This window comes from Thermobia domestica, chromosome 17 (genome assembly GCF_964235325.1).
Source record: "Thermobia domestica chromosome 17, izTheDome1.hap1.1, whole genome shotgun sequence".
In the NCBI taxonomy this organism is placed as follows: domain Eukaryota; kingdom Metazoa; phylum Arthropoda; class Insecta; order Zygentoma; family Lepismatidae; genus Thermobia; species Thermobia domestica.
The window spans coordinates 137,174,960-137,201,049 of NC_137470.1; the positions used below are offsets into that span (position 1 = coordinate 137,174,960).

General features: G+C 33.1%; 1 protein-coding gene across 7 annotated transcripts in view; it reads right to left on the reverse strand.

Annotated features, from left to right (window-relative positions):
- Positions 1-560: 560 nt before the first annotated feature.
- bma (SCY1-like protein bma) overlaps positions 561-26,090 on the reverse strand; it is a 751,115-nt gene continuing 725,585 nt past the window's right edge. For 4 of the 7 annotated variants that reach the window (XM_081744332.1, XM_081744329.1, XM_081744331.1 and 1 more), the window contains 2 exons: positions 24,176-24,379; positions 561-2,529 (listed from right to left, as the gene is read on the reverse strand). In XM_081744332.1, coding sequence (XP_081600458.1) covers positions 2,503-2,529; positions 24,176-24,379 — 231 coding nt within the window. In that variant the 3' untranslated portion in view covers positions 561-2,502. Of the gene's footprint in view, positions 2,530-24,175; positions 24,380-26,090 lie in introns of those variants that run through there. The other 3 variants (XR_014128907.1, XM_081744330.1, XM_081744333.1) reach the window with 2 other exon arrangements.

Sequence of the window (26,090 nt, forward strand, 5' to 3'; positions counted from 1 at the left end):
CATTGTGTTTTGTATAAGCTCTGAGTCTCATTCCATAATCAGGGCTTCAATTCCGGTAAAAGTAAACGAAAATTTTCAGAAGACGAACGTGTAGCGGCCATCTGGAATATGGCTTCCATCTTCGCTTTACATCACTTGCAAGGATAAAATCATTCCATTACATTTATTAGGGCCCAACTACAGTACAAACAACCAGAGAACAACTACGGGAAAGCTTTAAGAGATTTTTTGAGAAATCGTTGGAAAAATTTTGACAGAACTTGCCAAGGGTGCCCACTGAAACATTCCATGTTCGAGCATGGGATTGAAGGTAAGTAGCACTGAGTAAGTTTAAAAACAAGTATTGGTTTGTTTGTGAGGTATGCCAGGAAAATGAAGGTAAATTGAGTGTAGTGGTTGGTCTTTGTGCACATGGGCATCACTGGCACTAGTTGTAACGATATTTTCTTTTCACTCGACCAACTTTAATACAACAGGAACAAAAATCTATCATTAATTGTAGAATTTTTACTTCAACTACTGTAAAAACACAGGTTTATCAAACAGAAAACCCTTATCAACAATGGACCCTTATCAAAGAATGAAATAGTTATTATAAACAGGATTGCCCGTACATAAAATTTGAATTGCGTTGATGAATTGCCGACTCATACACATAGACATACTTAACGAACTAGTGGATGAGTGAAATTAACTTACAAGACACGAATCTGATAGGTAATAGAGTAAGTAGTGAATGAAATCTAGCTTGCGTATATAATTAAACCAAGACCATATCAAATGTTTTCTTTTTCTTTTCTTTTCAAATGGATCTTCATTCTATCACATGAGCTAAAATTCAATATTGGTTACTAGTGATATGACATATATATATATACAGGTTAAAAGAAAGTTAAAATTTGAATTTTGATGCATACGTATGATAAAGTTCAAACTCAAAAGAAGAAAATACGCTAACATTGATTGGTGTAATCACTCAGTCGAAAGTTTCATCCAGATCATACATTCAATCTTAGTATGCAACCTCATTATTAATTTTTAACCGCGACTGTAATACGCAAACTTGTGAGTTTACAAAACTTAACCTATTTATAAGTGTCCCGACTTAGATATTGCATGCTATATATCGGTACAACCTCACCTGCCGCCGTTCTATCAAACATCTTTGTTGAGGGTCCACATTTTGCGTAAGCGATACTTTTTACGGATAAGATTGAATGATTATATTAAGTGTGAACGCTCCATAGAAGAAGTTGTCCAGAAAATGATTGCGAGGGATTACAAAATATGAAGAAAGATAATTGCAGTAAAAAAAACTCAAATTATCAATTTTATTCTCAGACTTTCCAGATTTACCATGCTCAGTACTTGTATGAATTAAAACGCTTTATAATTGCGTACAATTTCCAGTAAAAGTAAGCACCTACTTCCACATATTATTACGAAAATAAGAATTGGAGCGACTTAAGCATTTTTTTTAAAGTAAACAGAACATAATTCTCTTTTAACTATCGCATGACTACTTAAATTCATTCATTCATTCCTAGGTTATCGAAGAAAAACATACTGGGTGTGTATACAATTTGTTGACCACCAAATGTTTTAAAACAAAATTTGTGGCAAGAAAATGAAACAAATATTCTGAAATTATCATGTTTTAGGTTTTAACCTAGAGTAATAAGGGATCTTTTCTTCGAAAATTTTTCGAAAATTCTCATTAATTCTTAAGTAATAACCAACAAGTTGAAGGTAGCTTTCTAGTAACGTGCATAGGCCGGTACTATGGACGTGAACTCGATGTATCAAATCATGTTTTTGAACGAAAAACATGATTCGAACTATACTTGCATGTTTATAGGGTATATATGCTCACACATACATCATTGTCACCTGTCATATTCATATGTACTTATAAACAATCAACATTATACTTACAGTATTCTTTCCCATTTTTCTTTTCAGTGTACATTAAACAGCGGTATAATTATTGGAAGAAATAACACCTAAACGTATTCTAAATTACATTTATACAGTAGTTCATTTGCAATACATTATGTTTAAAATACATGCTAAAGATCTGTTGAAATCATGTGGCTATCACCGTTATATCACTTAAATGCAGCACCTTTGTAAATGAATTTTGACTGCAGGTACACTTCGTATTCATATTAATGTATTAAATATAATCATTAAATATGTTCATAGTTTCGCTTTACTAATCTCTGCCATCAATTCTTCCCTAAGAAGCAGATTCTTCTCTAATCTTCCGTAATTACTCCAGTAAAATTACCTTGCGTATGATTGCTTTCTCTACCGGTATTTAGGTTTACAGGATGTACAACTGCAATCAAATAGCATTGCCTTAGTTAAAGTGTAAACATGTAATACGTACAATATATATATTCATATACATATATACGTATATATATATATATATGTACATGTATATATATGTATATATTTCTTTGCCTTGCAGTCCAAATTTTGTCCTGAATTGAAGATCTAAGATTTTCCTGAAAATAGCTGGTACTGGAAAGAGAAAAGAAAAAAGCAATATTTCTTTTTTGGTATTTAACATTACAAAAAAACGTAAAAAACAATTACAGAAAATTTACCACATGTAATACACATTTAAAAGAGAGAGAGAGAGAAAGAAAGAAAGAGAGCAAAGAGGAAAAATAGATAAACATGAAAGAAGTAAATAACATATATAAGGAAAGAAGTAACAGACAAGACACTAAGATCACTGGTGGATAATCAAATTACAAAACAACAAACATTTATTTCACAAAATAGAACGCATAAATGACATTTTAGGCTTCTTAACATTATTATTCACAGATGTGTTATAGATAAAAAAAAAAAAACCTTTATATTCACTCTCGTTTTCTCAGGGTGATACTTTTGCTGGTAATTATTGTACCGTATGTTGTATATTTGTCATTATTAGCGATTTAATAGCAATTCTGTGCTATAAGTTGTAGCACTTGCCATAATCTATTTTGTCCTAATTTTCGTATGATCTATGCTCAATTGCGATATCTAGTGGATGGAAAACGAATTGAAACGTGGTAACTCCGTAAGTCGGATCAAGTAATGAGGTGAATTACAAATTCTTAGATTTCCTTTGTGTTTCTCTCTGTGTATCTAAACGTCAGTGATGCTTTACTTTTTTTTTTTTTGTTTTTTTCTAAAAAGACCATTTTGCCAAGTTTTGAAATAATACTTTTTTTCAATGGGTTTGTTGTTATATTCAATTATGAAGTAAATTATTGCAATCTTCGAAATACAATTACGATAATCAAAACGTTATATTCATGAATATAAACTATCGTACGCAAATGCAATTTTTCCGGTATAAAACATAGCAGATATGATTGCGTAAATGCCATAACTGGTCTTATATATCAAAGTGTATAGTGGATCTTTCGGTTTAATTGGTCTCTGGTTCGATTCCCGGTAGGGGTACTCGGTCGAAAAAGTATAAAAAGCTTTTTCAGGTCAGCCATCCTCAATGAGGTTCCCCTGGGTTTTCTCCATTCACACCAGGCAAATACCGGGATGGTCCTTAACTTATATGTCCCAGCCTCTTCTTTCTTTCCTTCAATCCTTTCTTCCTTCCCTTTCCCCGGATATTGTGCTCGCCGGAGGACGTCATTCCTCATAAGTGACGGGTTAAATGGCCGTAGATGCCGAAAACCCAGAAATTTAAACCCTAAATCCTTTCAATTTAATGTAATTCGTAAACCTAAATGAGATAATTATCAGTATTACAGACTAATACAAGCAAGTAGAAACAAGATCTTTAATAAACCGAACAAATTAGTACTACTTTAATTTCGTCACATTTTCATAGTAACTAAAGTTCATAACAAGTAAGAATTAAAAAGTTATTAAGACTTGGAATGGTACGTGTTCCGGAGTACGAAACTTATTATTTTGTCGTAGACTAATGTACACAAAAGACGGCAAACTTGCAAGAAAAAGAACATAGCATGACGTAATATTAAGTGAAAAGGAGACATTACAACATAGTTCAAGTGATGGCATTCTACATGTATTTTCCATTTTAGATTACGACATTTATAATTACAACTTACGTGTTTTTAGAAATTACGTTACACATGATACTAACAAAGCCTAAAACTTTCTTGTGTAAACAGAAGAGTTTTTGTTAGCGTACAAGATATTTTATTAAGAAAAAGCTTGGAATTTCTTTCCATCTGTATTTCTATGTGAATATTCACTTTTAATCGTTATCCTGTTTTCTTCAACTTATTTCCTTGTTATATCTGAACAATTTAAGTTTTCTGTTCTAAACACTAGGGATGTATTTGTCATATATTTTGTTAGTTAATAGACTTTCCTAATTTTGACATAATAGAAAAGTACAGAAAGAGGAAATGAATATATTAGAACTTCACTATTACTAAAAGCACTTGATTTACAAGGTAATGTGGATCTTAAAGAGTGACAGAACAAATAGTTTATTTTTGATTGGTGAAATACAATTTAAAAATAGGAGTGAAAAGGATAGATAGTACACACACGAAACATAAATTTAACACAGAAATACGAACTTTGATCAAGAAATCTACTGTACATGTTTCACTTAAAACAGAAGATTTTTCTTAAATAATTGGACTAACTACATACATAGAATTTGGATAGTATTTATGAAAACTGGTCTTCATTATACAAAACATATGTCACTGAGGGTGATCTGAAGCTGATGTTAACATGTTACTAGAAAGAAGCAGGCCCGTATTTGTATATTGTGCGCTCCTGTGCTCTTAAATAATTTGCCGCCTTCCGCACAAACTTATGTTTCAAACATGGAAACAAGCCGTGATTTTGCAAACATATTAGCTCTTGTTGAGTAGCAGTTTAAGTATGACAAGTTACAAAAGTTACAACGTAATTTTAAATGACCTAATTCTCTCAGTGATGATTATGATGTGGTGTTCTGCCCCAAGGTAGCTGTTTGATCCGAAGGTCCCTAAGCAAGGTGAACCAATGGTAGTTTGCCATTGCCTTCCATGGGATGATGATGACGTACTAAGGACGGGACCTAGAGCTTAACTTGTTATCCGAACCACTTGTGTCCCCACCGGTAATCGAACAAGGGACCCCTTGATTACAAGGCAACGAGCTTTGCCACTCATCCATTGGGGACACATTGTCTCAATACTGGCATGTAATTTATTCATGTAGGTTTTAATTTACAGTCCGGAGAAAATGCGTTCTATTAGTTCCTAAGTTGTTTGTCTATAGCGCTTTTAAGTTCGAGAACCATATTAGATAGAATTTTAATATGTTTTAAAGCTCTCAGAAAAATGATCAAAATGACCTGTTCCAGGTCCCTAAGTTACACCTGAGCTGAAATATGGGATGCAAAGCCCCCATAAAAATAACGTGGGGGCATTTTAAAAATAATCGAAAATGAGCAATATTAGTGTTGAATTCATAGTGTTTGGGGTGGTTGAGTTAATGGTATCAGTTTGCATGATGTTCAAGTTCATCCTCACCCCTTGGGGTGCGGCGGGGGAGGATGACTTTTTAAAAATAATCAGATAATCTAGCTGATTAGTAACTACAGTAATTAGAGCGAATTAAACACAATAATATATTTTCTCGCGTTTGCCTGGGACTCTGCGGGCTGCTACTTTTAAATACTACTTTATTGTGAATCTTTAAAAAATCAAAATTTTGCCGCCCCCAAAATTCTGCGGCCCTGTGCTCGAACACAGAATAGCACTTACCTAAATACGGGCCTGGAAAGAAGAAATTAAAAATATAGTTCCTATTCTGACTGACATTTTAATTAAGAAACTTGAAGAATGTAAAAGTTAGGAGTAACATTGGAGATTTATTTACTTAACGTTCCACTTAAGAAGAAACTAATCAATCATACAATACTTCCTAAATAACTCCTACTATAGAATTTAAAAGTACTGATTAGCACTCAAATCTTCAGTTGAGACTTAAGTATCGTATTGAAAGGCTAATACTAAATGTTACTAAACGATTATAAAACCATTACCTAAAGTTTTATTGTAAATCAAACAAGCTATTTAGGCATTGTTAGTATAAAAATAGTTATCATATAGGAATTTGTGTAATGTTTTTATTTTGTAGATGGAACAAACTAGAAATGATACTGGAGAACAGTATACAATACACTCCATGTTTTGAAGTAGTTAAGATCGAGAAGTCTTATGTTCTGCTTGTCATTTCTGGAACTAAGTTTTAAACTGAAATAGAGTAGTTAAAGGAACCTCCTTCATTTTTAAAATTTTCATGTACTTTGTCAAACAACGGGAGTTTTCTACGATGTTCTTAAAACACCTACCAGTGCTTCATGCTCATTGTTTAGAAATCAATTTGACATTAATCATCGTACCGTATCTTTATCTGTTCATAAATAAATTTTAAAAAAATTAATTTACTAATAAACTTCCTGACTTTAAAGACTCTTAAGAGCTACTGCCAACGACATGGCACACGTTTAATTAAGTTGTGTATGATGAGCGTATCTGCTAATAGCGTTATTGTGTCTGGCGTTTTAGTTTTGAGTTTACTACTTCTTATTCCAAGCAGCTCTCCCATTGTTTCTTAATGCTTGGTCGATACGGTGTGTGTTTGTGCCGAAATTGAATCAAACTCAAGACTGCATACATTAAAACGGTTCTCTTATATACGATCACAATTTTTTTTTAGTAAAAAAGGCAAAAAGTTACTTGAGTTACAAACAGTGAGGTTCAAGGTATCATAAACTTCTCCTTTCTCCTTAGAACGGAATAGAATTGATGATGCAGGACACAATTAATAGAAGATTCAGTATACGGATCAACATTAGAATTAAGGCTAAATATACAAGGTGTTTCAAAACAACAGCGACAACCTTTGGGAGGTGTTTCCTGACACCAAGATAAGACAAAAGGTATAGACCAACCTGGGTACACAAATGGTTCCTTTCGGAGTTATAGGCTGCCGAAAATATGAAAAAATTAACTTTGAAGGTTCATATGTCCAATACTATGGAGCCTACCGTAGTCAGGTCAAGACTTCACTTAAGAACTAATGTATGTCCTATCCAAATACCAAGTTTCAAAATCCTCTGGTACTTTTGCAACAATTTTTATAGAGGTAGTTAAAGAGTACTTCAAATTACATGCCCATAGCCAAACTCCCTGTATAAAAATTGCTGTGTGAGTACCTTAGGATTCTGAAACGTGTATTTTTGGATAGCGCATATATTAGTCGTTAAGTGAAGTCTTGACTCGCCTACGGTAGGTCCCATAGTTTTATTGACTATTGACATAGTAACTATTGACTATTGACATAGTAACTATTGACCTTTAAAGTTCATTTTTTCATATTTTCGGCAGCGTATAACTCCGAAAGGAAGCATTTGTGCACCCAGAATGATCTATACTTTTTGTCTTATCTTGGTGTCAGGAATCGCCTCCCAAGCATTGTCGGTGTTGTTTTGAAACACCCTATATATGTTCAATATTTCTCCATATATGATAAACTGTATGAAAATTCAGATACAAGTAAAAGAAGCGAGAAGTAGAAAAATAATAGAAATTAGAGGAGTAACAAAGTATAGATAATTAATGAAAGCAGAAAGTAATTTTACTCTGAAGGAACAATTATTTTATAATTTCCTCCTATTTGTTCCTTCTTGAAGAGGAAATGCAACAAAATAAATAAACACTAACTTGAACAGAAGTTTATTAGTAAACTTGAACTTTATCATAATTTAACTATAACAATTTACCAAATCAAATTAAGTAACAAATGCATGAACAATTACATTACAGCACCTTCATGTAAATGTAAGTGTATATATAAAGAGTGTCATTGGAAAGTTTGTCAATATATGATGACACAGAACCCTTGGATCAAGATGTAATAGACATAACATTTTATGAACCTACAGCTAAGATTGTTCACTTTACTGCAAGAAGAAACTGAACGACGAAATTCTAAATGATGGAAAGAATAATATGTCTCTGCTTCTGAATATTATTGTTACTAGCATTTAATTTTCCTTTTAAGCACCATGGCTAGACTAGACATGGATCTACATTTTAATCTAGGAGCTATACCAAGAATTTTCAGCAGGCATCTGCCCAACTAAAATGAATAAACGCTTATCATTTACGTATGAGGAACTTCCTCTCATATTTCGTAGCTATTGTACGAAAATAAATAAATAAATGAAAATCTATAAATATATTTTTAAATGAAGAAAGCTAACATCAAATTGGCCTTCTCAGGCTATTTTCTTGAATGTGTCTAAAACAGTTTTGCAAGCAGAAAAATGTTATTTTGAAAGAACTATAATGTCATTGATTGATATCACGCGCACGACATTCTGAAGAAGACACGATAAAAGATTTAGCAATTTGAATTCATAACCTAACCAACCATATAGTACAAAATATCATCATATTATAGCTAGGATGATATAAGGAGTTGAGATTTGTTGACACAAATGTTGAGAATACTTCTAGTATTAATTGTACCTTTATCGCTCGAAGTATGTAGTTTTAGTAAAAAGTTTCTTCATACTTAGCAGCGAAATACAGTCTATAACTCTCAAGAAACTTTTGATCATGATTGTCCAATAAACGGCCAACACTTAGGGCGTCATATATTCTTAAGTGTTAATGGACCTGACATTTAGTTTGCACTAAGTCGTCTGGTGAAAAACACTTCTCTTATCACTATAAATATCACTATAGATTTTTAAAAATAAATATGATCCAAGGATTTTGTTAAAATATTGACCAACTCTTCTGGAACACTCTGTATATCAGCTAGGTACTTTAAGAGGCATGTCCTTTTCAACTATTAAATGGTTTTCAAATCGAATTAGATATATGAGTCGTCCAGTTCGAAAACGGCTCTTGTCTACCGAGATAAACCGATGGATCGTAGAGTTTTGTAGAAATGGAAATGTTTTGGGGTGTTCAAGTTTTTCACATGAACACACTGAAGTATTTCCAGTTCTACGAAACTTGCAGATCCTACATTTTTTCTAAGTTTTCTGGGATGTGTAGTAAATGGACAAGAGCCGTTACACAACTGGATGACTCATATATATGTTTTAATGACTTAAAATCAGAATACCAAGAAGGAGCGGTTAGAATATGCTTAAGCATTAGGCACCAATTTAATTTAATTTGTAATTATATCTAGCAACCTTAGAAAACGTTTTGTTCTAATCTGCTTCTGGCATTTTACCACGGCAATAAGATCGAGATCTTGACTTATTCTGCTGATGTGCAATATTCAAGATGTTTTATAACTAATTAGCTTTATCATTTGAAACTTCTAGAATACGCGAGTTAGTCGAAAGAACGATAGTTTGCTTCTACATTATAGTTACCTTTATTTGAAGCTCACTACTTGTATTGGATACAACTTACGGTACTGAACTATTAAGGATATTTAAGAACTATACCGTATGTTGTTGGTCAGAATGAAGACCGTTTATTTACAGATGGATGGCAGGGCACTCTATCTTATCTTTGAAACCATTACCTACAAATTTGATTCAGAACCGTTCAGCATTAACTTGACTGTGCGGGTAAATGAAACCAAATTCACACTTGGAAACGTGTGCACTCAAAGGATACCACACGAAAAATATTTATATTTTATTACTAATATCCTTTCCAATAATTTCCAATCTTTCCCGCTTTGCGAACGAATGGTTGTTTTTGCCAAGTAAGACGCACTGACAACTTCAAAGAGTTCATGATAGACATTCTTTGTCATTATAGTGCCTATACAGAGTGATTTTTAAGATTTTTTTTTTTTTTTTTTTTGCGCAACAATATACGCACGACGTAAACTCTTTCATATTGAAGCACGTGGAAAGTACAGAGAACACTCAAGATCACCAAAACAATTATCTTGGCGGCACTTAGACCATAGTTCTAACATTGACATTCTAGCGTTTCCGCGATTTGCTTATTGAAGGGTGCAAATACTTCAGAGGAAAGCAAGCGATATTGTAATTAGTGTGTTTGGGTTATCGACATCAGAGCTTCTAGCTTTCTTAGAATCCTACGGCTAACTTTTTAATGTGTTCGCTTGTCTATGTTTATATGATTCATCCATGTATGATATACAGGGTGAACCATCTTAAAACATCCTTGTAATTTTTAAGCTAACAAATAATAGAAATAATAATAAAACGCTGAAATTTAGTACTATGCAAATATCGGCAAAGAGACGTGTTTGACATAATCTGTAGTATCACTTGATTAATAATGTTACCAAACAATATTAAAGTTGAGGGGTTTCCGAAAAAATAAAAATAAAAATAAACGACAAAAATCAATGTTGGGAAGTGAAAAAACCGCATATCTTCGTCCCATAAGTACCGAATTTTGTGATCTTGCATCTAAATATTCTGTAGGCATCAGGAATTGTATCGGAACGAATTGAATGATACCGAATAATATCATCTGGCTGTGAGGATGGAAAAGTCACAGGAGTATTCACACAAATGAATCCACACAAATGAATTAAATCACTCTCCAATGCATATTAATACCAGTGAGCCTACAAACTAGGTACCTCATATTAAAAAACTGAAAATGGCGTCCCAGAGGATGTATACCCCCCATTTCGAAAACAATCCGCTATTTTCAAATTGTTCGTCGGATCGCCACCAAATTCTATAAGGCAAATTTAGAATAACTCATACTTTTTCCCAAAAAATTTAGAATAACTCATACTTCTTCCCAAAAAATTTAGAGTTAAAGTACAGAAAATGACTCCTTGTGGCCTAGACGCCCACCATTGTAAGAAATTGCAGCCATTTTGAAATATTCTGTCAGATCGCTCTCAAAAACTATACAACTTCTGAGTGTTCTTGCTAGAAACGTTCCAGATTTGTAGTTTTTGCCAAATGGCCGTGTTTTTAGAGACTTATAGAGCACGACTTGTGGTGTTTCTGACAAAATCGGTTGTTTAATCCTGTGCGTAATGCTGTACACTACATGCTGCCACCTCTAACTCTTTTTTAATTTTTTAAAGTTATGGGTTTTTTGCCAGAAATCCTTCATGTTGTATTTTGTTTATACGGCACTAAGTTAAATTATTGTACATTTTAAAACTACAAATTAAAAGAAAACAAACAATACCATACTTATTATTATTTAGTGTTGCAAACTAAGGAAGCTATAGTATTATAAACATCACAAATGTTTAAATTTTGAAGGCCTCTACAAAGGTGATAACGCAAGTGATACAGATGGGGCAACGGAACTTCAAAGTATCTTAGCGCCAAATACTATGATTGTGATATATCGAACAAATAGAAACAAAGTTGCAAAAGATTTAAAATTTTACTGTTTTCGAAAGGCTATATCTCAATGAAGTATTTAGATATATTAAAATTCACCTCCAATAAATAAAATAAATTTAAAGTCACTTCACCTGAAACAACATACACACAATATAAGACAGGTTAAAGTGATAGGTTCACGAAAAAAAAAAAAAAAAGATAAGAAAAGCAAACGGGAGATTAAAGAATCATTCTTTATTCATAAATGTAAACTGGCTTTAAATCTGGATTTCGGGAACATTGATAAAACTTGGCTATCTACCTTCGATGCATATTTTGGATCTGGCAATAGTGACGTAGCAGAGACACTGCGTTTCTTTCAACTCTGATTGTTTTCTTTCGTCGACTGTGCCGCGTTAGATGTTTTTAGTATCCATCTCTCACGTCATATTTATTTGGTGGTATGTATTTCTTTTTCTATACCACATTTCTTTCATCCATTTTTATTCTTGTTACCTTACCATTGAAGACGGAACTAGCTTGTTGCTCTGATATGTTTGCAAAGTGCTTGATTTTCTCACTAGAGAATATCTTGGTAAGTAACAAATTTCCTTTAAATTACTTACATAAATATCACACCTAATTACGTAGATGGTTTTGGAAGACTTAACTAAGGTACTTTGAACTTGCATTGCCCCATCCGTCTCACTTTTGTTATTACTGATGTAGAGGTCTCCAAAAAACGGACGTCTGTGATACTGTAGAGTCATTAGTTTGCAACACTGAACAATAAGTGGGGAATTGTATGTTTTTGTTTGACATGAAAATTTGAAGTGTGTAATAACCTGACGTAGAATGCTATTTGAAACACAGAACTTTATGTTGGATAATCCAGTGGTATTGTAGAGTATGCCAAACAATATCTCCCTGCCGATATTTGCACGGTACAAAATTTGGGTGCTTTGTATTTATTAGTTTGAAAAAGTACAAGGGCATTTCAAGATATACAATACGTCATACATTCGGAAAAAAATATTTTTAAGCGGGAAAATTACAATTACTTATTTGGAGTTTTAGAATCCTAATTCCATTCAAAGTCTTTTTTTGAGGACAGCACACGCACACGTCTTCCATCGCACAGTGGGCCAGAATCAGAATCTGACTGGAAAAAAGTAGTTTTGGCAACTACGTCTAATCTACATTCGAACTGCACAGTTGTGTTAAGTAATAAATAAGGTTTCTTGCTGCGTATCAGTAAACACGGATAACAGCATATAGTGGCGGCAGCAGCACTTCAAAATTGATAGTTCATTATCTGTTTTATAGCGCGCTGAATTGGGGTAGTATGAACGTAAGGTTTGCGGTTTAATTGCGCATGTGAAAAGGCAACGAACGATCGCAAAATAAGCTATGAGTAAAGGTATGTATATGTACTTGCTGTTTGAGTAAAGTTTTGATTGATTGGTTTACGCTGCTGTTCTGTAGAAGCATTTCTAGAGAGTCTAAGTATTCAAGTTTTGAAGAACTGCTATTGGAAATTGAAATTGAGATTTAAAAATGTACGTTCATGTCTGTATTGAGATCTTTCGTCATGATGTAGTTTGATATATGTATTTCGAAATACAGTTGTGATCTACTGCCCGTTCTTGCCCGATTTTTATATTTATCGTCTTTTCAAAGTTAGGTGTAGCGAGCCGGATACGCTCTTCGTGACGTGAAGAATCTGTACTAGGTATTGCGTTCTAAACCATCAAACGAAGCACTTTATAATTATGATACAAACAGTTATGGAATGTAAATTCTTTCTGTGGATGTTCTTCGCAGTGTGAGAGTGACTTTAAGTGCCTTCAAGGAGTACGTTTGAGGAGGAAGTTTCTGTAACAGAGTTTCACATCTTCCCATTCACTATTTTGAACACAAGTTTAGGGATATCATTTACTTCCTTCTCCTGGATTGGTACATTAGTAGGCTTTAAATTACGTATTGGCGTTTCCATTGAACATACCTCTTTTCTCGACAGTTCAGTTATCTTTTCTGGCACAATAATTAAATGGGTCGACAAAATCTAGGCTACGATGGTTTGGGATTTTGCTACAAAATTGCTTTGTCAACCTCCCCATCAATACAACTGTAAGGGAACGAAGGAGATAGCAAAAATATCTGAGCCACTAGTTCAATTTATCTTCTGTTTCAACTTTCTGCTTATATACATTATGACAACTGCTTCCATCGCAACCCCACTCACATACTAATTTCATTATGTCTCCATCTTTGATGCACTGTTTAATATAATCTTCATGTAAAATCACGATGCGATCAATTGTCTGATTTACTATTGCTTGTAAATTATCTTCGGCTGACGTGTCAGTTACTATAATATTCTTTTCTCTGGGATAACGCTTTAATTTTGCTTCCCACACCACTTTATACGACGGATATATGTCACAATGTTTTGCCTTTGCACCTAGTCTCAAATGTGCATACTGTCTTTTTGTTAAGTTGTTATCTATAATAAGTGCCACGACTTCATCCGGAGAATAAGTGTTTGAGAGAATTTTGGCGAATGATAAGCCTTTTTGATTTTCGTTGCTCCCTTAGGTGTCGTTTGAGTGATTTCTCCTAAGACAACCGCGGCATCTCTTTTTCCAGCAGCTCTCAATGAACATTGGGTAGCCAATACCAGCTCTTACTCAGAATGCATTGTAACGAGTGGTTGTACAAGTTTTTTCTTCGGCTTTGTTTCCGGATCTTCGAAGAGTTTACTAGGTCTACCTGATTTGCTTGTCAAAGTCCTATGCTCTTGGCTTCAATAGATCATTTTGAAATCAGTAAATACTTTATCAGAGAACATAATATGTCCTTCAACCAATCATTATATTTGGATAAAAAATTATCAGTCATTCTATTACACAGCTTCTAACGCTTCTCGAAATCACTTTGAAGGCACTTAAAGTCACTCTCACACTGCGAAGAACATCCACAGAAAGAATTTACATTCCATAACTGTTTGTATCATAATTATAAAGTGCTTCGTTTGATGGTTTAGAACGCAATATCTATTACAGATTCTTCACGTCACGAAGAGCGTAACCGGCTCGCTACACCTAACTTTGAAAAGACGATAAATATAAAAATCGGGCAAGAACGGGCAGTAGATCACAACTGTATTTCGAAATACATATATCAAACTACATCATGACGAAAGATCTCAATACAGACATGAACGTACATTTTTAAATCTCAATTCCAATTTCCAATAGCAGTTCTTCAATACATGAATACTTACGACTCTCTAGAAATGCTTCTACAGAACAGCAGCGTAAACCAATCAATCAAAACTTTAGTCAAACAGCTAGTACATATACATACCTTTACTCATAGCTTATTTTGCGATCGTTCGTTGCCTTTTCACATGCGCAATTAAACCGCAAACCTTACGTTCATACTACCCCAATTCAGCGCGCTATAAAACAGATAATGAACTATCAATTTTGAAGTGCTGCTGCCGCCACTATATGCTGTTATCCGTGTTTACTGATACGCAGCAAGAAACCTTATTTATTACTTAACACAACTGTGCAGTTCGAATGTAGATTAGACGTAGTTGCCAAAACTACTTTTTTCCAGTCAGATTCTGATTCTGGCCCACTGTGCATCGGTTCCACCATTGATAGAATAACTTCCGTATGACGCCTGTTTGAGTGGTGTATAGCTATCCCGCCGCGTTCCTCACTACGTTTTCATGGCTCATATTGAGTTGAAAGCACTTTCAGTAAAAAGAAGTAGCCGAAAATAAGAACAAAAATTTCGGTTAGTCTGAAGCCTGGTGAATCAGAATTTGTGTTTAGGCAAGAAAAGAAAACGTGAGTCAGATGCAAAGAAGCGACAGATGGTTTGTCGTAATAACCAACAAGATTAGTCAACAAGTTTTTGCCAACAAGATTAGTACTTTTCTCTCCAGGCACATCACAGAGGAAATAGATTACCTCTAAGTAATTCTTTCTCTTTGGTAACGCTTTGGTAACGTAATATATATTCGAAATGTACCATCATACAGAAGTCAAAGAAATCCTCCAGCATCACTTTGTCTTTACTGAGAACTTGTAGTGCATTTTACCATGTTATTGATTATGTTAGCGTCGCTTTAAATCTATTAAATCTTCTGAATAATTTCAAGATGTATATCATCATGCTTTTGAAAAATTTATGCAATGTAATGCTGAAGATGTTATGTTATTTCCTGGCAAATGTAAATTTGATGGGCATTTACTATATTCCCTCACTTTTAGCCTTTGAAATATTTAATCTCTTTGCAAGAGAAAAAATGCCATATATGCGAATGATGTTCTACATCTTCTCATTAAAGGATAGTTGCTATGTTCAACTTGTGTCCACACAATAAATAAACCATTAATACTTTGACCTCGAATATGGAAGATATAGACACAGAGCATAGGACATGATGTAGTGAATGACATTGTTTGTTGTTGTAGAAGTAATTATTTTATCTGCTTAGAAATTTCCTCTCTGAAGCTCTATAGAACATGGTAAACCGATTGTAAATACACCTGAAACTATTTCATTCATTTTCTTCAAACGTTCGATAACTGAAAATAGTTACGTTCTTTTAGAAGAATATAAGCCTAGTCTTTGTTTAAAGTTACTTTTTTAACGTGACAAAGGCTACATGAGAAGTAGATATTTAATTCATCATTTGATCTGAACCCATGAATTAATTCTCTTCGGGGATAGAATAGGCCAGACTTATAGTAAAACACGCTTGGACCCACTCGCCCATCGGGAGCTCGGTAATTATTGCGATCTTGTAAGAATACTGGACAATATTTTACTCTTTCATGGTGTTCTGATTTTCAATAATAGAAGTTGCATTCCAAGCAATGATAGGAAAGTGCAAGTACAGGTACATGAACTTTAAAACATGCTAACAGATGCATATAACATCTTAGGCACAAAATGTTGTAGGGAACGTGATTAGGACACGGTTAGAACTTCATTAAGAAATCTTATGATATACAGCAGATGATAGAATGTCATGTTAAATATCTTATAATACTGGATACAATGTTTTATACTCTATATATTTTGAATTGTGATGTAAAGTCGAAGAAAAAAATTGGAATAGCTTTGCCTATTTCCTTTCAACTTTAGCAATGTATTTTACATCAGTAAGCGTATTTCATAATTGATATTTGAACGTTTCATAGGATAATGTTACCCTTGAGACAAATGACAGCAGTTTTAAAATGAATTACTTTCAGATTTAAGAGTCGCGTAAAATGTGGCAAAATACACTTTCAGTTTAAACGGCATAAGCATTTCTAGAGGTTGCTTCGATCTAAGTGGCAACAAAGACTTTCAGATAAAATGACGTAAGCATATTAAGCCAATCGTTGAGAATTCCGTGGGAAAATGTGAGACAAACTTCGAATTGGATTAGAAAGTTTAAGTTCCTGTGCAGAAAGTTTAAAAAGTTCAGGAAACAATTGTAAAATAAATAAATAAATAAATAAATAAATAATCTATCCAGTAAGATGTGTCAATATGGAAACGTCCTTAGGCAGCAACCAAAATGTTCTGAGTTGGGTATACAGCTTTAAGTGAAAATAAAATCTTTTGAAGCCAACTCTCTTTAAATTCATTAATATTTCAGCCATAACGTTGCACTTTGTGAAGCTGATAACATGAAAACGAAGAAGCCGTTTCTACTTTCCTTCAGTTTAACTTTCTTTATTGTTTTCATGAGTTGAATTATCCTTCAAACTCTTCAACAAGAATTTGGAAAATGTATTTAATATAATTCTTAATATTTGGACGACTTCTCAAACAACTCAAAGTAGAATTCAAATGTTATCTTTCAAAATAAATGAAATTTAAAAATGAGTGTTACATTACTAAAGAGAGAAACAAAGTAAGCAAAATAACAAAAATGAACATTTTTGAATGCAATAATAAAGAATTGAGCAGCTTGGTGCCATTTCCAATAAAATTTAGTTATTAGATGGAATCGGTTGGCATCAAACCACAAAACAGTATGGAGGTAGGGAATAACTAATTTTTGGAATATTTCTACAGATGGCAGGAGAAACTTTCTTGGTATGTTATTGCATTAAATTGCATGGGAATGTTGAACCTTCCTTCTTTTTAAGTTTGTTCGAAAGTTAGAAAGTTTGACATACTATTTATGTTACCCCCAGCCGTTATTATATACAGCTCAAAATATTACTAAAAATTTAGAGTTCTAAAGGATAATAAAATAAAACTTTTAAAATAATAAAAGAATTATACAATGAAAAGAAAAATAGAGGCAAAAAATGACAAAAAATCGAAACAACAGCAAAAATATAAAAACACTTCTTCCCAAACCCAATATATGCAGAACTACAAATTTCTGTGTTCAAGTCGTTCAATATTTTCTGCTAACCTATCTGTACCTGTAATTATATTTCTTGGTTGATCAGTTAGTTGAATAGTGGGAGTAAAATATCTCCACTTCTCCCGGCAATGTTTATTCTAAACATCTTGGGTCATAAGGAAGGTAACATTCAAGATAATACTATTGCACCTAAGTTTCTTCTAATGTTCCTGGACAACTCTGCGGAAAAGTCGTGGCTGCAATTTTTCGATATAAAACTTTGCCAACTGCACTATCGTGTTTCTAAATACAAAAGCTAGCATTACGTGTTAGTTCAACTCCTAACACGACGCTTAAAATGACTTTGCCAAGGGTACTTTGCGCCTAAGATGTTCAAACATATGTATTAGAATGCTTTATTTTCCCTGTACCTGTAAGAGTTCTTTTTCATCAAGTACTTTATCTGCTGTGACATACTTTTCCTATATACCTTAGTGAACTTATAAATACATTTTTCTATGCAGGTATTTCAGGAGAAATGATAAATATTCTGTTTGGTGGTAGCATCAATTATTCTCAAAAGAATAGTGTTGAGAAAATCAATTTCATACCTTTTAAACGCTTAAATTGATTGCAAAAATGAGATGTGAGTTTGAATTGCAAGATAATAAGATTGAATGTTGAATCGCGCGATGTAGTTAACTGTCCCGCCTGGCAAAAGTAACTCTGTTTTAAGATAAAATATCTATCTTAAAATGCTTACACACTATAATTTTAAATACAGTGATAGATTGCACATCACGTGATTTAAGTAATAGTTCATTATCACTCGATGCTCTATGACCCGTGAGGAACGTACTTGACGTGGAACTTTTGCCACACAGCGAATAACGTCTTCAAGACGACAAAATATATTAGAAATTTTAAGAGTGCATAGAAGTATACAAATAAGTGTTTAAGTTATTCATGACATATTTCCAGTAATTGCAACACTATAAATAAAACTTTTACTGATTTTAGCACATCATCTGTTCTGCAGTTTTCTTAAAATGCACAACAAGCTTTCGATATGAATTTATTGACGGCTTCGTTGTGAGCGAAAACCTTGTTACAAGCATCTGTTCATTCTTTAATAAATTCTTATATACAGTTTAGTTTTAGATTTAGGTTATAAAATGCTTTCAAGGAATGTTTCCATTATATTTATGGTCCCTTTGAATTGAACAAAAAACAAATAAATGATCCATAGTTCAGGGATAATTAGATTTGGATATTGCACTAGTTTGTGGCTTAATAGTTTAAAGAATCTCCTCATATTGAAAGAAAACACAAATTTAATCTTTGTGTGGTCAGTCAATATAACCTCTTTGAATAACATTGTAAATAAAGGACTTAACAAATTTTTAAAAAATGAGTCCTATATGATAGCACGTTTAACCATGTAATTTTGCACTATAATGCACAACGTTTCTAAAGAACCACTTGAATGGAAAGATGGACTATCATTTCATCAAATATATTATCTTATCATCTTACAGGGATCAATTTTTTACTCCTGTGTAAATGTCTTTGGAAAACTGGTGCATCCGAAAGCGATTTTGCAAATATACGATTTATCATTTTATATTTAAAAAATATATATTCCTAAAATATATTTTTAATATATATGCTTTATTTTCTATAAGGTACAAAATGGGAAGACACTTTTAGAAATTTATTGACTTTATTATTGACCGATAAAAATCTATTGACTTTATTCTCCAACGTTCAAATAGTGTAGATTATCGTGCGAATGAAAAATAAGTTTTTGTTGTAGAATACAGGGCGTTACAAAAATGTGTCACAATATTTTGGGAACAGATTTCTCACATTAAAATAAAAAAAAAGTGCATATGGACCTGTGCTGGAAAGTGAATGGTTTCGGAGTTATAGGGTGCCGAAAACGTGAAACAAGTGAAATTTAGAAGTTCATAGCTCCACTACTATGGGACCTATCAAGACATCACTGAGGAACTGGTATATGAACTATGCAAATATCCATGTTTAAGAATGCTCCAGTACTTGCACATCAATTTTTAAGGAGGTGGGTGGAGAGTGATCAAGTACTCCCAAATAGACTCTCTAAGAATGATTGTGCAAGTATCGGAGGTTCTGAATGACGGATATTTGGATAGTTCACATCCTAGTTCCTCAATGATGTCTTGACCAAACTACGATCGGTCCTATAGTACGATCGGAACTATGAACGTTTAAAGTTCAGTTTTCAGGTTTTCGGCACCCTATAACTACGAAAACATGCTTTTCCGACCACAGGTTCATATGAACTTTTTTTTTTCTTATTTTGATGTGAGGAATCTATTCCCAAAATATTGTGATAATTTTTTGTAACAACCGGTATACATTACCACAAAGAGTTTATATCCTTACGCACAACACATAGATTTAGGAACAACTAGGTTGTTAAGTGACAGAGTTCGTATTTCCCTTTACTCAGAAAATAAAATTGTTCTTATAATATATCTGGGATATCGTCTGTTGGGCATTGCAAATACGAGCACTATTTTAAACAGTTCCCAATAACTACAATACTTCCTTTCCAGTATCGCCTGTTATCATAGTTTCTAGTCTACTTCTAGTTTTAGCGATGATCTTAATTCCATGTATGGACCAAAATCAACTAAATTTATTTTAAATATGTGGTATGCGAGACTGATGAACTCTTTAATTCTGTTTGTCATAAAACTCAAGAAATACTCTTACTGTCTCATTTCCTCTTTTCTTAATTGTACGTTATTGACTTAATTATTTGTCAATTAACTACATTCCACATCTTAAGTATTTTGAATTTTAAGTATCTTAAATGTATTCTTTAAAGTGACCTAAAGAATGAGATAGGAATGAACCTTATAGTAGTATAGAAGATTCTCTTAATTGGAATGGCATTGCTTTTCTCTATTTTGTATTTATTCATCATGCAAACTATCAATAGAGGGAAATGTGGAATTTGGTGAAAGTGTTTTACTTGTCAGATTGAACTTCTTAAATTTCAGAATTTAATATTAAAAAAAAAAATTGGATTCTATCATCAGAGTAATCAACTTTACCACCTCACAAAAATATTTATCATTTTCCTATAAGCCTTCTGTATTCTAGGATGGAGCAGAAGAAATGCATGTTTTCTTTTTTTAAACCGCTAGTACTCGGCGGTGAGCAGGGTATTGATTTTGAGCGATCGTTGGCAGACAGCTCAGACAATGCAGCTTCAGTTGCTATGGAGCCTTGGAGCACAGAGCAGTTCTGTATATTAACATAACCATCCAGATGAAAATGGGCTTCATCACTCATGAATACTGGGACATCTGCATCTTTTGTAAGAATAGCGTCCTTTATGCTACAAAATTCTCTGCGATACACAAAATCCATTTCACTTAGTTGCTGGACAATCATTATTTTGTACGAGTAAAATTTGAGATCATCATGTAAGATGAGATGAAGCGAACGACGTGACATACCCAGCGATACAACCTGTCGCCTAGCGGACCAGCAAGAACTGCCCTTTTCTCTCTGTCTACGTTCTCCGGAGTTCGAACTGAACGGGCAAGACCAGGTGGTTTCTTTTTCACCACATTTCCAGTACTTCTGAATGCTGCAACTCATCGGAATATAGTGTTTCGATCTGGGACTGTACCTCGACATTCGACATTAAGCATTCGACCGAAAAGACGTTGAACCGTGACCACAGAATCATTGTTTCTAAAGAACTACTCGACCGCGAACACACGATGCTCTACGCTCCATTGCTCCATAGCGACTGAAGCTGCATTTCTGAGCTGTCTGCCAATGGTCACTCAAAACCAATACCTCTACTCGTCGCCGAGTATTAGCGATTTAAAAAACATGCGTTTCTTCTGCTCCACCCTGTATAAGCGGCAATCTGAAATATAAAAGATTATTTGAGTTATGCATTTCACATAATCCTTGGAAATATATAAAATTTCAGGTAAATGAAAAAAGAATAAAACGAAAAATGCACAAACTTCATAAAGGTATGTCTTATATGTCAATAGTTTATCATCTTCATATCAAATACAAAAAGTGAATCTCAGGCCGTATTATATGAATGTCAGTAAAAATGGAAACATCGTTAACATCAGCTAAGTTTGGTATTATGTGTTATTTTGCGGTAGAAAAAAAATACAGTTGAAAACATAGGTGAAAGAGTGATATCACACCAAACATTGTTTTAATGTAAGTTCTTGCTACACAAAGTTATTAACCACAAATAAACAAATAATTGTGTATATTGTTAGTCATTATTTAAAACAGGAAAACAGATATTTGTTTTGAAAGTGCACCGACTGATAACTACTTGTACATTAGTATTTTGAATATATATTTAAAGAAATTAAATATTTCACAGCAAGGTTCCTTAATGTGCTTAACATATTAGTGATGAAAGCAGAATAAAATATTTTAAATCTTGATTTTTTTTTTTAAATATAACTTAAACAATGAAAGGGAAATAAAATTTCAAAGGGTATACAATTTTCGGCGTCAAAATTCAGTCAAGATCAAATAGAGTGGAATTCCACAATGCTCAGCTAAAGGTTTACTACAATATAGTATATCAGGTGACCAATCCCCGCTATCAATGTGGTAAAAGAATCAAAGGTCAGAGTTGCTGTTTGTGGTTTGGCACTTTATCGATATCTTCCTCTAAATCATTAATAAATCAATTATCATCAGAAGTATTCAAGATAAATGAACTGTATTTTCTGAGTATGTAGCAAACGTTCCGACAGATGGATACACAACTCCTTGCACACAGTTCAGAAATAGAGGACAAATGAGAGGTACTTGACGACTGCACAATGTTATATATTTGCATAAATCAACACACACACACACACACACACACATATATATATATATATATTGATTTATGCAAATAAGACTGGACTGAACAAAATTACTGTTATTAATATACGGACTGCAGGAATAACTTTAGAGTGAATGCCATTATTTGTTTGATAAGTTTCATTAGTACGGTATATGAAAATGTAGCAAAAGACTGCTGGACGTTACATTCATGTTACTTGTGCTATTTTCTGTATCTTTTATGGCTGTCAGTAGAATGTCGTCAAATAGGCAGCCGAGCATTTGACACACATCTCTTTCCCCTAGTTCTCCTGTTCGAGGAAGATGAATACACGCGACTTTAGATAGAGGAGTAGACCTTTAAGGAAAATTATGACTTTTTTCATCAATAAATTGTTATTCCAGATTGAGACTTTTGATACACATATTTATGATAGAAATGCAAATATATGGATTCGTAAACTGTAGTTGATATGACTCTATATTCCATATCCGAAAACACAGAAAAATATTGACAAACGACACACTACAACTTCCATTAATTCATTTACATTATCGACTTTTGTCAGGAACGAAGCTATATAGGATGAGGACTACAGTTTGAAATGGAATTTGAATTACTTTAATATGTTCTATTGTCTCTCACTTACAATTGAACCGGAATATTGTGCAGCAAAGGCATGTGTTCTAGCCATAAAACAACGAAGAGAGCAAACTGCAACTTTGACCTTTGATTCAATATGTACCATGGTTGACGTGGCTTGGGGTCTAATGTAGTAAATCACTTGCTAAATACTGTCAATTCCACTAGGTTTTATAATAGTTGAATTTTGGGGACAAAACTATATCTTTTTAAAGATAAGAAAATTGAGTTTAGAATAATTAGTGCTGTGTATTTATTATTGAGTAATTATATTTTATATTTCAATTTGGTTAAGAGCTATATTGGTTAAATAATTATTTAAATATTTAACAGTAAAATGTTTCTTTGAAATAAGCATTTATAAGCCTGAAATATCATAATAACACATACGTTTTAGAAACAAAATTGCAAACCGTTTAATATGTCTCTCTCCCTCTTTTATTAGCACTCAAAATCTACTGTCTAATCGTAACTACAGTCTACGTCTAAAGTGCTTTCAATTTTAAATATTAGAATTTGAACATTTTTTTATAGTTTAACCAATGAAGTATGAACTCTATAGTTGTGTACGATATTTTTTTTTTTAAAATTGGGATGCCATTTTAAAACAAATATAGATTGAACAAAAGTGTTAGTCATTTATGATTTTAAAATATATGTCATTTACCTGGGTTACAGCACCTGGTACATTTATTTCGGTCTGGGTTGAAGATTTATACAAATTCACAAAATCTCGTAAACAAAATACAACATTATTAGAACACATGATTACATTTCTACAAGGAATATTGAATCCAAGTAGAAATCTTGAAAGAAAAACGATCAATTTGCATTCCAAGCAATAAGTGAAAAGCATACGAATAAAAAACACATTGGTTACATTTACGACATGGAAGTTTCTCCTTTTTTGTTTCTTTAAAAACAGATAACATATGAATATGTTTGTGTTCAATGAACATATCCTTACATTGCTACCAGAGAATGACCTTCTGTTGCCCGGGTGCTGATATCCCAGTGTGAATTGTCTTACCATGCCCGAGCCTAGCTGTTGCAATAGGCCAGAACCCTGAGAGCCTGATAAACAGGCCGAGGGCCGACGAGACTTTAGGCTCGAAACACTTGACGAGAGTAGGAATGGTACGCTACTGCTTGTATTAGGCATACTTCCGCCCTGCAAAAATATACGAAGAAAAATATTATCGAAACAGTGAGATTAACAGATATAATATATAAACTGTTCATGTTGTATATATGAATGATGCATTAGATAATACGTCAAAACAAACATGTAATTATAACACTAATTCTATGTTAAAATTAACGTTATTAATGATTAAAAATACAACTACTTTGTGCTACTAAAGATTTATCAAAAATTTTTGCAAAGAATTAATTTTAAAAAATAGCGTTTCTTGAGCATAAATAAAGCTCCCTATAACAAAACAAAACAATATACTGTATATATCTTGATAAGCTCTTCTAACTTTTAAACCTATTGATAAAAAGCGTTGAAACTTCGTATCATACAAATATCGACAGGAGATTATAGTGACTGGCACGAGATATACTCTGTGATATCAACAGCTTAACAGTATTGCCAACCCAACATAAAGTTTATTTTTTCAAAAAAATCTACATTAGGTTATTACATATTTTAAATGTACGTGTAAAACAAAATCATACAATATCAAACTTGTCATGCAACAAATAATACGTCAAAACGAACATTATGGACGCTATAGGATCAGAATCAAGGTTTGGAGTCCTCCGCAGCAGTAATAACCCAACTAGGCTATGTGCATCCAAAGTACTTTAGTGTCAAATATTATAATCATGAAATGACGAATTTCGATTGAAAAGGAACAAAGCTACAAGGGATTGAAAGTTTGTATTTTCTTTATTTAATAAAAAAATTGTTGAAATAAGTACCTCATCCAAGCACATAGATAGTTTTCAATCGATGTAAAGATCAAAATGCGAATCACAGCAATTTGATATCTCAAACCGTTCTGAAGATATGGTAAGCATCGATAAAGTTTGCAACATTGCATAAAATTATGTAATTCCGAAAAATTGTTGTAATTAACATACCAGAAAATGTTGTTGTAATATTGTAGAAGCAAAGTAAATCAACAATTATTTTTAAAAGTTCCCAGGAATGCGCCATTTTAAGCAATATAGCGATCTTTACCATTTTCTTCATATTTTCGAAAAGGTTGGAGACACCAAATTGCTGTAAATGACATTATGATCTTTATGTGTATTGAAAACCATTGACGTAATTGGATGTGCTATTTAAATATTTTTCGAAATAAAGTCCTTTGAAGAAAGTCTAACTTTCAATCTCTTATAACTTCCTATTCACTTTACGAAACTCATCATATGATGACAGTAGTATTCCACAAAATTAAATACTTCGGATGCGCATTGACTAATCCATCTTGCTTCCGTTATTACTGTTGTAGAAGTCTCTAAAACTAGGTTGTTTTTTACCTTTGTCGTACTGTGATATCCTTAGTTTGAAACACTAAATAACAAGTGTCTATTATAAGTTTTTATTCAACATGTATATTTGAAATATGTTATAACCTGACGTATTATATTTGAAAAAAAAACTATAACTTTATGTTGGTTTGGCAACACTGTTAATCATGTTGTATTGCAGAATGTGTCAAAGAATGTTCCCGTATTGATATTTGCATGGTACGAAATTATCTATTAATTTAAAAATTACGAGGGCGTATCAAGGTAAATGGTCTGCCCTGTATATGTCTTTATTTCAATGAAAGATGAACGGTTTCATATTTATCATACGGAGACGTTGTGCTACAACTAGAGAAACAAAAGAAATAAAATATATTTCTGTTTCAGGGGATATACAA